At 41.0% G+C, this 14,527-nt stretch overlaps 1 protein-coding gene across 1 annotated transcript in view; it reads right to left on the bottom strand.

Moving 5' to 3' along the window:
• Positions 1-41: 41 nt before the first annotated feature.
• ESR1 (estrogen receptor 1) overlaps positions 42-14,527 on the bottom strand; it is a 177,462-nt gene continuing 162,976 nt past the window's right edge. Inside the window, exon 7 of the mRNA XM_026649757.2 lies at positions 42-3,415. Within this exon, the coding sequence (XP_026505542.1) occupies positions 3,184-3,415 (232 nt within the window). The 3' untranslated portion in view covers positions 42-3,183. The remainder of the gene's footprint in view (positions 3,416-14,527) is intronic.

A 14,527-nucleotide genomic window follows, 5' to 3' on the forward strand; every position in this document is an offset into this window, starting at 1 on the left:
ACACACACACACACACACACACACACACACACACACACACACACACACAAACAGGGACTCATCTTGTTCCCATTTAAGTCTGTGGTTAGATTGACTTCAGTGGGGCAGGATTTTTGGTGGAAACAGTTCTAATTCTTAGATGTTTGGTTTCATTTTTGGCACAGCTCTTTAAGAATTAAAATACCGGTAATCACTTACTGAAATAGATCATGACTCCAGTATGAGACCTACCGCTTCCACTGCAAAACATACTGACCTGGCATTATCAATAGAAATGTAAGCTATTCGTTCTTTCTTCCTTAGTGACACATTTTCTAATCTACCAATCTCTTAAATGTACAAGAAGGAAAAATCAGGAAAGCCACCACAAACACCAAGAAATTGCTCATGCTTTTGTTTGTTTGATTTTTACTTCAGAACAACTCCTGTTGTCTTTCATAGGAGTTTTACCTGAGACAAAGTCTGCAAGATCAAGTCCACTACAAACAAGAAGTGGCTTTCATACTCTGTTGGAAACCCAGACATCATCAGATGAGCAAGTTCACATTACTACTTTCACATGTGCCCTGAACTTCTTAAAATGATTGTTATTTGAATGGCAACAGGTTTGCTATGCAAAGCAAGTTCATCTGCTCTATTATTGTTTGGTAAAAGTATAATTAGCTTCCCTGAATATTTTTCCTTCTCAAATGTAGTCTCTACAGGATATTATTTTTCTTTTTCATATCCAGCACTAGGTGTCTCAGTTAGTGCTGGCTTATCTACTGCAAATATAAAAGTATATATGAAATATAATCATCATATAAGCTAACAATTAGTTAGCCTCAGGCACAAATAACTACATATGTGATATGGTACCTCAAAAGCATATGAAAACATATTTTGTTTTATGTATTATAGACTTTGTCAACTGGGTTTACTGAATGGCTACATTCAATTGTCTGATATGTGAGCAATGCATCTTTTATATAACACATTATTTAAGGTGCTATTTAAAGACAAAATTAAGTTTTAAACAAGTTAATGATGTCGATCACAGACATTGCCTCCAAGTTAAAAGTATGTATTGTGGGAAATCATTTTTCTCTCTTGGGCTCCCACTGCTTTTGTTACAATATACATTTGAACTAAATGAGGTCTTATTGCAAAGGACAAGGCTAACAAAGAATCCCAAGTTGCTGGTGTGCACCCCTATTTGTCAAATTATTTTTAATAGTCTGGGCCATGTTTTGATACCCTTCCTTATGTTGGGTAGCACTTTATCCCATATGCAGGCTCATTGACTTCAGTGGGACAATTTGCAGCTGAGGATGCTACTCACCATGGCTAAAGTATCAGAAACCATGGCCCAAATTCATTTATTTAAATTCATCCAAGGATTAATTTGACCCAGTGTGCTTATTTGTTGGGAGAACCAAGGAAGGAGCCATTAATTTAAATAATGTGAAGTTTAGAGGAGCTCTGTCTAGTTTATTATAAAGAACATGGAAGTTGTTAACACACTATATTTGATGGGCAACTCTGGGCTACAATTGGGTGACATTTGTCTTTTAAACTTAGGTACAAGATTCCTGTGGCCCATTCAGATCTTCACCTCTGCTTATTTATGTCAATAATATACAGTACACCAAGATTTTCTCAACACGAAAAAATTGCTACAAAATGAAAATACAAATGTGTACATTTTGGAAAAGGCACTTAGGAGCCCCCAATGGCCTTTGGGTAATGAATTGCAAAGAAATACCAATGCTTTCTCTGCATAAGCACAAAGACAAGTGCTTTATCATATTTACAAAAAAATGAGGCTACTGGAAACGAAACTAGTGATATGCATTAGCAAGAGGGTTGTTAAATTAAGATGAGATGAAAGCGCTTCACAAGTTGAGAGCTCACCAGCTTCCGAGGGATTCTGAAAAAATACAACACATGCAGCTAGTAGTTACCTGCAGATTTAGAATTAAAGTCTGTGTTCTGATATATACATCCTCCCTCCTCCCCCCCGCCCCCGCCAACTCCCACTGAAGTCAAGATGCACATGCCTGAGGGTATATTAGGCCTTGCAGCGTAAACTTGTACTGTCCCTCTCTATGTCTGTTCTTCCCTACCACGAGTTGTTTATCAGCATACAAGGAGTTCTACTTTTGTTGCAGTGGGGACCATTAGAAATGATCATTTATTGCAATGTTTGCAGTATTCTCTTTAATTAGAATGTGAGATACTAGAAAGGGTGGTAAATGCCTAATTTTTAATGGTACCCAGTAGAGGAAAGATTAGAGTTTCTCTTCCCCTTTATTAGATGCCCTTCATAAGTGGTTTAAACTCTTATTAGTGTCAGTGGGAACTACATACATTCATGATTCCAAGGCCCAAAGGGACCATTGTGATCATCTAGTCTGACCTCCTGTATAACACAAGCCATAAAGCTTCCTCAAAATAAATGGATGGGTGAGTTGAATAGAGTTTGACAACACTTATTAATATTAAAGGCAATGGCATACATCCACAGAAAGGCACACGTTTCCCAGCTGGCTTCCCATCAAAGTACTACCCACCCCAGGACTGAGATAAGAAGATTAAGTGCATTCAATCCAGTATGGCCATTGGATGATATAACCACAACTGGATATAAATTCTATGTATTCATGAAGGGGGAAACATCTGCTGATGTCAGCAAGGAAGGGAAATTTTAAAACATTACTTTCGGAAAGGAACACTTTGTCATGGTACGAATATGACAGGCTGGAATCTACCAAGAACTGAGCTATGTAACTAGGCAGTCTTTAGTGGGGCTTCCTCATCCTGGAGCCACTCAACCTTTCAGTGGAAACATCAATTACTCAAACTCAGCTTGGGCCCAGGCTCAAATGATTCCCAGCAAACAGTCAACAAAGCCCAAAATCTTGGGCTGATAAAGACTCCAGGAATCCTCACCCTAATTAATGCATGGGGTAAATAAGAGCCATTTCAAATTAAGTTGGCCTCCCATCCTTGTAGGCCATCCATAATAACAAAACCTCTTCCATTAAGGATTTTAGCAAGTGATCAATGAACACTCAGACTGGAAATCACTGGTGCCTATTGGAGTGTTTACACGTGTGGCAATTTAGCTAAAGTGATGTATGAACTAGGTAGTATGCTGTTGGGATTCTCAGAACCTTGTAGGCTTTTTTAACATGTGAACGCTCATACTGTATTTTGCAAATTCTCATCTTCCCTGTTTACATAAAAGGTCTGCAAGGAATGTGATGAAGTTGATGCAGTTGTCAACTGGCTCCGATTCTCTTCTTCCATCTGGGGAGGATTTTTGGCTGCTGGGGCATGCAATCGGTGAGCATCTAACATTTCCAGCAATAAATCATAAAGCGGGACTACGTTTTTGCACTTCATGTTGTATAGGTGCTCCATCCCTTTATTGCTGTGGATTGCAATGAAAACAAAGTCAGAGGACACTCCATAATATTTATAGTGATTGCCAGTAAAAAGCCACCATCTGGCAACAGTTACCACACAATGATACCTAAGATATCACAGTTTCCCCCCACAAAGTGTTGGCTTTTAATGCTAATCGTGTATCCAGCTCATAACTACCAAATCAATGATTGTCAGACTTACCATAACAAGAAAAATAACTTAAAGTTTACAAAAGTAAAAAGAACAAACAAAAACAAAAAAACAAAACAAAACCACTACTATGGCTTTTGCCTGAACGTTTAGATCAGTTCTGGGAGGAAAAAAAAATTAGGGAGTGTTATTAACCCTTTCACCACCCACATTTGTAACTTTAGTGACGCTTGCCACTATTTTAAATGCCACTTATGTAGTGGGATCAAGGAACCCTAACTCCATTCACCAACCAATCAGTGTGCTTTGGCACCTTAAAAATAAACAGTTTAGAACTGTTTAGAACTGTCAGATTTCTAACACTTCAGCTATAAGGTATAGGAGCTCAATTTCACTTCAAGAACTGAATAATTGAATTGATCAGGGTTGTGTCCCTCGCCTCTGTTTGCCAGAAGCTGGGAATAAGTGACAGGGGATGGATCACTTGATGATTACCTGTTCTGTTCATTCCCTCTGGGGCACCTGCCACTGGCCACTGTCGGAAGACAGGATACTGGGATAGATGGACCTTTCAGTCTGACCCAGTAGGGCCATTCTTATCTTATAGACTTTTTGCTAAGACTAAGAGTAAATTAAATTCTTCAAACACATCACCTCTAACTGTTAATTATTATTAAAAATCATGGAGATAGAGTCTGAATCCCCTACTTCGATATTGCCGGTCCCTATCAATGTGAGTAGGGGTTGCAGAACTGGGGTGTTATATATTGTTGCAATTTACTCGGTATGTTATAAACAGAGTAAGACATTGTGTATAACACAACAACAATCTGGTCCTGCCTCCACCATCAGACCCATTTGCAGTATAGTGACACCAGAAGCAGAGGAACCATAAAGAGCACAAGAAACAAGTAGTGTTAGGGACAGTTTCCCCTCCCACATGATATTAAGCAGAAGGGCTGTTTGTATTTCGGAATTATGGGCCACACTGTGACACCCTCATTCACACTGACTAGCATGTTGCCCCACAAGTAGTCTCTGAAGGAAAAGACCACTTGTGGAGTAAGTTACTATTCAACATGAGTTTATCAGAATCTGGCTCTATCAACAGAGCAAAACCTTCCCTGAATGCTGAACTTTCCATAGTTGCCTTGTACAATGGAAGAAGGCTGCATGTGCACTCTCTCACCTCATGTGCCTGATGTGCGAGAGTATGAGGAGGAGCTGAGCCAGTCGTCTGTGTTGCTGATCTGGAGAGAGACCTGACTTGGCCATTAAATGAATCAATGTATCTGTGATTTTGTCCAGAACACGATGAATATGCTCCTTCTCTTCCAAAGATTTCAAGGTGCTGGAAAGAAATGTATACACACCTGGGGAGGGGAGGGGGGGGGAACAACACAAAGAGAGATTAGATTTTCACAGCTACAGTCTCATAGACTGGTATCTTAAGAGGCCAGAAAAGGCGTGAGAGCCAACCGCACTGTGAACTTAGTTCTCTTCTGGCAGTAAGAGGTTAGAGACAATCTAAAGAGAACATGGCTAAGGAAACAATGGAGGTCTCTCTAAAATGACAATGGTGAGAATCAGGAGTGGACACATTGGTCTAGATGAAAAACAAAACAATGGGTATACTCAGAAAATATTATACAACCCAAACTGCAAATAGGAGTAAGAAACAATAAATAATCAGTTTTCTTGTTAAGCCTCCTCTACTCCTGCTGCTTCAGCTCCCAGAGATTATCATCAAACGGTGGTGGCTTTCATGCACAAACAAACCCAACTTCCCCCCCACACACAAAAAGAAGATATGGTGAAAGCAAACTGATTGACACTTTGGTTGGAGTCCTTTATGCTGTACCTAGAATAAAACAAAGTAGAAAAATGTTTCGGCATGAGGAAAAGTGTTTCTCATAAATACACATAATGTGGGATAACCAAAGTGACTGAAAGGGAAAATTGCCCTGCAGCCTTAATCCCACCTGCTCCATGTTTTAGGGTCTCTGGCTATTTCAAAGAATCTTTTTTTTTCCCCAGGCAGGTGATGCTATTAGGTCAGTTATTGTATTGTTCAAACAAGACGGGTGGGGTTTGTGAAAGACTAAACTCCATTCTTTATAAATTCCAAGCCACACACTTTCATAAACAATCCACAATAAAATCTAGCACTTGCAGTTTACTATTTCTTTCAATGCAGACTGATAGCACTGGTGCAATCTGAAAGTAAACCAGCAGCCAGTGTAGTAGTGATGACAGCATCTGGAGAAACAGTCAAGTGGAACTGGAGATAATGGGCCAGATTATGAGTTCAGTTACTCCAGGTTTAAAGAGATCAATTTACTATAGTTATAATAAATTTCCCACTTTCCTTGCTCCATCATGCTGTGTATTACACCTCACTGAGTAATTGTGTAATCTGTTTGAAGTTACTCCTGTCCCCACCTCTACTGTCTTGTCATCTCCTAGTCCCTCACATTTGTTAGCTGTTTGGTACAGGGACCACGTTTTCTATCTGTATTGAGAGGCATCTAGAGCTCCTTTGGACACCATTAGAAATAATCGTATTAATAATAATGACCATACGTGTAATTCTGTTGATTTCATTGGCATTTACACCCGAATAAGTGAAATCAGAATCTATCCTACTGACCGAGAACAGAACAGCTATTACAGTGTGGCCTCTGGAAGGCAGCAGTTGCAGCTCTTCCTTTTATTCGTTTGCCTGCACTGGACTATTGCTATGAAGTTGTTTTAGAAATATGAAGCAGTGACTGCTTGTCCTATATCACTTTTCAGACTGGAGCAATTCCATTGAAGAGAACAAGGCCCTTAGACCTTTCTTAGCCAAATGATGTTCAACCCTCCACACATCCATGTTACTAACAGGTTTTATGGTTTAGCAATATTCTAGAGGGACTAATTTCTTAATTCTGACTCATTGGGCTTAATCCATTAGTGGGAAATGTTTTCATAGTCCCATAAGTAGCATCAGCACAGCTCAGCTTGGCCAGGGGATGCTGCCATGTGTTATGAATACTTTAGGAATTCCTCCTAGTTTCAGAGTTTTAAAACCCTCTCAAAAGGAAGGAGTCCTGCCAGGAGCTCCCAGGTCTCACACTTCTTTAGCACAGGAGCCACAGAAGAGCTTTGTTTAAAAATATCGAAACAAACACCCAAAAAATGCCCAAAGACTTGGACAATTGGCAACCCCTACTAATTAAATGTTGAATGAGAGACAGCTATCGGTTATCTCACTGCTGCCAGGTGATTACTGCTGCCTTTCCTCACTGACCAGGCATTTCAGAAACAGGAATATCAGCTGTTCATCACCAGAAAGAAGGGCTGCTGCCTTCAGAAAAGTTCGCTCAGCAAGGCAAGACCTGGCTGCCTTAAAGCTGTCTCGAAGCCCTGAAGCAGAAAATCTAAGATTAAGTAAGTACCTTCAAAACTGTTTTCTTCCAACTCTGTATAACAATCCAATATCCTGAACATCCTGGAAGGAGAGAGACAGGGAAAACCACAGCCACTGCAAGGGTAAGGCCCACATTCTGTGCCAATAAGGCAAAGCTGTGCTTCAAATGGATTTGTGGAGGGGGCTAAACAGTATGTTACCATATATGCTGTTGGCAAATGGTAATGACAGACTTTTTGGATGCTATTGTTGAGGAGAAAGCCCATTTCACCCTTTCTAGAACCACACAAATGGAGTGTAAAGTGGCTGTTCAGCCTTGGAATCCGAAGACCACTACTGGCGATGCAATATCCCACCCTGCATGTTTCATCTGTCACAAGACAAGATGACCTAGATCAGTGGTTTTCAACCTGTGGTCCACAGTCCCCTGGGGGTCCGCAGACTGTCTAACATTTCCAAAGGGGTCAGCACCTCCATTTGAAACTTTTTAGGGGTCTGCAAATGAAAAAAAGGTTGAAAACCACTGACATAAAAATGACTCAGTGGGAAAGGATGTTTAAAATCCACGATATCAATGGCAAAGAACAACAGGTGGTTATGATGTCCCATGAAGCCATCCACCAAGTGGTTTTAAGGCTGTATAGTACTCTCCCTGAAGTATTCATACAACTAACTCAGTTCTGTCAGTCTCCATGGGCAAACCAATTAAATTAATTTTCTGCCTTGACAGAAACACCACCCCATTGGTTTCCAGAGATAAAGGGTGATCACTTTGCCACATACCACTGATCCTTTTATCAGATCCAATCCAACAGCAAGAACTCCGATTATGTTGCTGCCTTTGTGTTTCTGGTGCTTTTTCTCCTTGACCCCAATAGTAAGGAAGAGCCCTTGAAGCACTGCACTGCTGAACTGAATGTGCTTTTCAAAATACAGCTTTGTTTTGCAGCTGAAGGGTTTATTTCGTTTTCTGCAGCCCTGGAGGGACGGATTCTGTTTTGTTATTGAAACGGCAGCATTGTCCTAGTTATAAGAGACAAGCTGTCGCCATGGTATCTTGGGAGAAATTCACAAATGGTATCAATATAGTGTATTTTGCAGTGCAAATACAAACTCTCACTTCTCCATACAGAGGGAGAGAGGCTTTAAGAAAAAAAAGCCACTTTAACTTTTTTCTGATTAAGGCCACAGGGAAAGAAAGAAGTCACAAGAAACAGTGAAAAGGGACAGAGACCTGATTGGTGGTGGAGGAATTGTGGAATTAGATATTAGATGATGATAACATCAAGGAATCCTCATCATTGGAGGTTTTTAAGAACATGTTGGACAAACACCTGTCAGGGATGGTCTAGATTTAGTTAGTCCTGCTATAGCGTAGGGGGATGAACTTGATGACTTCTTGAGGTCCCTTCCTGCCCTATATGTCTACAATTAATCTCAATATTCTCTAATGTGACCATGCACTAAAAATTCCAGGAGAAGGAAAGTGTTCTAGACTTAATACAAATCATTTGTCTGGTGCAGTAAATCTACACAACACCTTGGAAATACAATTTAACAGATTAGATTTGAGATTGATTTTAAATATTTATGGCTAATTCAAATTGTCTGAAAACACATTTAATTCCTCTTGAGATCAATTGTGTTTGTTCCATGTATATGTAATTTGTGTAACATGGTTCTCAATAAGTTTTTCCAAGATTTTTGTGTGCATTTTTCATCTGCTTTTGCTATGTGAGATTCATGTGTATTTTTTATAGGTTATTTTTCCAAATATAATGTCTGTATGTTTTCTGTATATTTTCCACGGGAATCCCAATCTCCTTCTGCATACAGGGAATGAGGTAGCTGTAAAATATTTCTTTTTATCCTCCTCTTTCAATGTGTGGCCACAGGCATGATTTACCACACACTAAGTACAGAATCACTCATTTCTTTTTCTATTACACTTACCATAGTAGTTTCTAAGTGCATCACAAATATTCATTAATTTATCTTTATGACATCCCTGGAGAGAGGGGGAGTTTTTAAAGATGGAGAATTGAGGCAGAGAGAGATTAAGGGCAAAAATTGCAAGCATTTTTTTGTGGGTGGCTCAATCACTGGGCAGCCAGTTTGAGACACTGAAAACCTGATTTTTCACAGAGTACTTAGCATTTTTTAGCACTTTATATGTTTTCAGCACTGTACAGATAATTCATCATCACAACACCCCTGTGAGGTAGGTGGGTGAAATACTATGACCCCATTTTATAGATGGGGAAATTGAAACGCAAAGTGACTTGCCTAGGTTTCAAACACAGGGCCTCCTTTCTCCTAAGCCATGTTCATTCCTCAGACCATACTGCAAGGGGTTTTAAGAAGCTGCAGCTCTCACTCAATTCATCTGCAGTTGTGAGAGCTCAGCACTTTTGCAAATCAGGCCCAGGAGTCTCAGGTTAGGCACCCATAAAATTAACAGTTCGTGACCACCTGGGAAAACTTTGGTTTAAGAGACTTTCCCAGCATCACACAAGAACTCTGTGGCAGAGGCAGGGATATAATCCAATTCTTCAGGGTGGCATTCAAGAACTTAACCACAATGTTATCCTCTCTCTTTCTGTGGCCCATTACCTTTTTCTCTACACACATTCCTGCAATAAACAACAGGAGTCTTACAGACACAGGGCCGGCTCTAGGCACCAGCAAAACAAGCTGGTGCTTGGGGCGGCACATTTTTAGGGGCGGCATGGCCGGCGCCAGAATGCCGCCCCTAAAAATGTGCCCCGGCCGCACTAGCTCACCTCCGCTGCCGCTCGCGTGCCGCGGCCACTCGGAGTCTCCCCCTCCCTCCCAGGCTCTCAAACCTGGGAAGGAGGGGGAGATCCCGAGCGGCCGTGGCGCGCGAAACAGCTGTTTCGCGCGCCGCTGCTCCCCCTCCCTCCCAGGCTTGAGAGCCTGGGGGGAGGAGGCAGGGCTGGGGATTTGGGGAAGGGGCGGAGTTGAGGCGGGGCCGGGGTGGGGGTAATTAAAAAACGGGGGGGGGGGCGGCCAAAATTGTTTTTGCTTTGGGCGGCAAAAATCCTAGAGCCGGCCCTGTACAGACACCTCTATACAACCCTAATTCATTCCCACAGCACTGGCCATCCTATGCATTGAATGAGGTAGGGTCCTGTGGAAAAACCAGTATGTGATTGTGTAATTAACAAATGAACCATAATGTGTACACACAAGAGGACCTAAACCATCCACAAAAAAGTGACATTGACCTGAGGTGAATTCTGGGCAATATTCACTCCTGGACCTGATTAAAGTTCTGATATCTCACAGCCCAGTATAACTAGGAGGTGAGGGGAGTGTATGAAGTTTTGCTACATGTATTTCCAAAGGACACACAGCATATGCTGCTAGCCCTGTCTCTCTCTCTCTCTCCCCCTCTGAAGGCTGCAGAGTTGTTCTCTTCGGTGCTGAGTGAGTAATGCAGCCATGCCATCCCAAAATCATTACAATAAAATGTTTCTTTAATAACACACCACCACATACAAAATAAAAACTTTCAATAAGCAGAACATAAAGTCTTTGCATTCATTTTTCAATAGTGCATGCTATTTATTACGGTTATTTTGCTCATACATCCAAGAGGTAAGAGTACATCAACCACAGACTATTTAGATCCAAGTGCACTCACTTCTTAGTTTTGTACAATTTCCCCATTATAAGAAGAAAACAAAACCCTCTATAACAAAAGCCAGATAGATACCACAAAGCACAGTGGGCAAGGTCTGGTAAGGACACTGTCTAAGCAAGACCTGGTATTGCCAATCTGAATGGCATTGCACCTGGAACACTCAACTTGCTAAACTCCAATCGCAGAACAAGGAAACTTCAAAGTGTGGGTCAAACAAAACAGACATGAAACATAAATGGAATGAAAAACTTGAATGATGTAGTAATCATTTTCTAGGGTTAAATCAGATATTTCTTGTAAATCAACAATATGCAAAGAGGATAATCCAGTTTCAATGTATTGGCTAAAAATTATCATAATTGCCATGATAATCACTTATACAGATCTTTTTTATTTTCAGGAAGTATTAAAATGTTTCGCTCTTCTGAAGAGACTATATTTTGTTATTTTATCTTCCATTTATCACATTGATAATTATGTTTGCCATATCAATTTAAAGTATGCTGAATAACTGTTACCTCAGATGCACTTTGTGATAATTACTGACAAATGGTGTGGCTAAAGCTATTGGTAAATTCATTAAAAACCACACTGGGCTGAGACTTGTGGGGATACACATATGAGGCACTGTAGAGATGATTTCCCATGTAGAAATTGCCTCAGAACTCCCTTCCAAACTATTCATAGTAGGGGAAACCAAGATGTCACACTACCATTGGCTGGTGTCTCACAACCACTCTACGTGACCTTCTAAACAGTTATCAAAGGCTTAGAGGACCCATTACAGCTGCTCAGGTAAGCATGCCACACAGAGCAGCTCCTTTTCCCCAATCCAATTCAAATCATTGGGGGGGGGAGGTTCCGCAGAGTTTGTAAACGATTTCATTTTGAAATTATCAAAATGAATATTTGATTTTTTGCAATGAAACAGTTTTCAGATTTCTGTCTCACTGAGAATTTTGAAATTTTTGTTTTTTGTCCCAAAATTGGAACCAAACCAAATTTTCAGAAACATCAGAGTTTCAGTTTTCCACCCAGCACTTGTTGAGAAGTACTGCCAGTGTCCTAGCAGCCTGGGAGTGAGTCAGAAGGCTGGGATTCTAGCCTGACTTTCTGTGTTCACCTTTGGCATAACCTGAAGAAGGGTAGGAGACTCTAAGGGTACGTCTACACTTACATCCGGGTCCGGATGTAAGCAATCGATGTTCTGAGTTCGATTTATCGCATCTGGTTAAGACGCGATAAATCGATCCCGGAAGTGCCCCGGATCGATCCCGGAAGTGCTCGCCGTCGACGCTGGTACTCCAGCTCGGCGAGCGGAGTACGCAGCATCGACGGGGGAGCCTTCCTGCCGCGTCTGGACCGCGGTAACTTCGGACTAAGGTACTTCGAATTCAGCTACGTTATTAACGTAGCTGAATTTGCGTACCTTAGTCCGAAGTGGGGGGGTTAGTGTAGACCAGGCCTAAGGTTAAGTAGAATAAGAGTGTGGTCCAGTATCACTGGAAAATCATTTTCCATTGTGATAATTATGCACTTTACAACAGGATCCAGTTTGCTCCCCCATGGCTGTTTTGACCCCACAGTTACCAGAACTCTACATTATTCAAAAGTTATTTTAGATTCTGACTAAAAATGACACTGTTAGGTAAGGTGGTATCAATTTTATATAATCACTTTTGGGAGTAGAACCTCTTAACAAAAATTAACATTATGACTTTAGAATATTGCTGTATGCTTCAGCTTGCATTTAAAATACATATTTGTCTATTTTCTCTAATTTTAAACAGACAAAACATTCTGCAACCCTGCATCCCAAACTAAGGGGAAAAAATCGTAGGAAAAGGTTGCAGACCAAACTGGATGAACAAGCATCTCAAACAGGTTATTAAGAGAAAGCAAAATGCCTTCAAGTAATGGAAGAAGGGATGGATCAGCAAGGAAAACTGTCTCTTGGAGGTCAGAAAGCATCAGAAAAAAGTGAGAATTGCCAAAAGCCAAGCTGAGCTAGACCTTGCAAAGGAAATAAAAAACAATTGTAAAAGGTTCTTTAGCAATATAAATAAAAAGGAAACAAGGAAAGAAGCAGCAGCACTGCTAAATACTGAGGATGGAGTGGAGATTAAAGATAATCTAGGTATGGCCCAACAAATACTTTGCCTCAGTTTTTAAAATAGGTAATGAGCAGCTATGGGGGCAGCGGCACAGGGCTAATAGGAACAAGGATACAGAAGCAGAAATCACCACATCTGAGTTGGAAGCCAAACTCAAACAGCTTAATGGGATCACAGATCATCTCCATCCAAAAATATTACAGGAACTGGCACATGAAATTGCTAGTCTAATAGTAAGGATTCTTAATGACTCCATAAACTCGGGGGTCATACCCTATGACTGGAGAATTGCAAATATATTATATAGTACCTATATTTAAGAAAGGAAAAAAGTGATGTGCAAAACTACAGGCCTGTTAGTTTGACCTCAATTGTATGGAAGGTTTTAGAACAAAATGTTGAGAGAGAGAGTAGTTAAGAATATAGAGGTAAAAGGTAACTGGGATAAAATACAACATCGTTTTACAAAAAGTAGATCATGCCAGACCAGCCTGATCTCTTTCTTTGAGAAGAAAACCAATTTTCAGGTCAAAAGAAATGCAGTAGATCTAGTCTACCTGGATTTCAGTGAAGTATTTGATACAGTTCCACAAGCGAATTATTAATTAAATTAGAGAAGATGGGGGTTAATGAGAGAATTGAAAGGAGGGTAAGGAACTGGTTAAAGGGGAGAGTATAGTGGGTCATGCTGAAAGATCTACTGTCAGGCTGGAGGGAGGTTGCAAATAAAGTGCCTCAAAGATCAGTCTTGGGACCAATCTTACTTAACATTTTCATTAATGACCTTGGTAGAAAAAGCGATAATGTGCTAATAAAATTTGTGGATGACACAAATTTGGGAGGTATTGCCAATATGGAGGAGGACCAGAAATAGCATACAAGAAGATCTGAATGACCTTGAAAACTGGAGTAAATGAAATGGTATGAAATTTAATTGTGTAAAGTCATACTTTTAGGGACTAACAACAAGAATTTTTGCTATAAACTGGGGAAGTATCAGTTGGAAGCAACAGAGGAGGAGAAAGACCTGGGTGCATTAGTCAATCACAGGATGACTATGAGCTGCTGACATGAAGTGGCCGTGAAAAACGCTAATGCAATCCGAGGATGCATCAGGCGAGGTATTTCCAGTAGAGATGGGTGCTAGTACCATTATACAAGGCACTGACGAGACCTGATCTGAAATTCTACGTGCAATTCTGATCTCCCATGTTTAAGAAAGATGAATTACAACAGAAATGTGTGCAGAGAAGGGCAACTAGAATGACCAGAGGAATGGAGAACCTACCTTATGAGGGGAGACTTAAAGAGCTTGGCTTGTTTAGCCTAACCAACTGAAGGCTGCACTTAGGACGGAAGAATCTCATGCACTGCTACAGGCTGGGGACTTACTGTCTAAGTGGCAGTTCTGCAGAAAAGGACCTGGGGATTACAGTGGACGAGAAGCTGGATGAGAGTCAACAGTGTGCCCTTGTTGCCAAGAAGGCTAGTGGCATATTGGGCTGCATTAGTAGGAGCATTGCCAGCAGATTGAGGGAAGTGATTATTCCCCTCTATTTGACACTGGTGAGGCCACATCTGGAATATTGCGTCCAGTTTTGGGCCCCCCACTACAGAAAGGATGTGGACAAATTGAAGAGAGTCCAGCGGAGGACAACGAAAATGATTAGGGGGCTGGGGCACATGACTTATGAGGAGAGGCTGAGGGAACTGGGCTTATTTAGTCTGCAGAAGAGCAGGGCCGGCTCTGGCTTTTTTGCCGCCCCAGGCAAA

The sequence above is a fragment of the Terrapene carolina genome, unplaced genomic scaffold (genome assembly GCF_002925995.2).
Source record: "Terrapene carolina triunguis isolate 2854851 unplaced genomic scaffold, T_m_triunguis-2.0 Scaffold85, whole genome shotgun sequence".
Taxonomy (NCBI): Eukaryota; Metazoa; Chordata; order Testudines; family Emydidae; genus Terrapene; species Terrapene triunguis.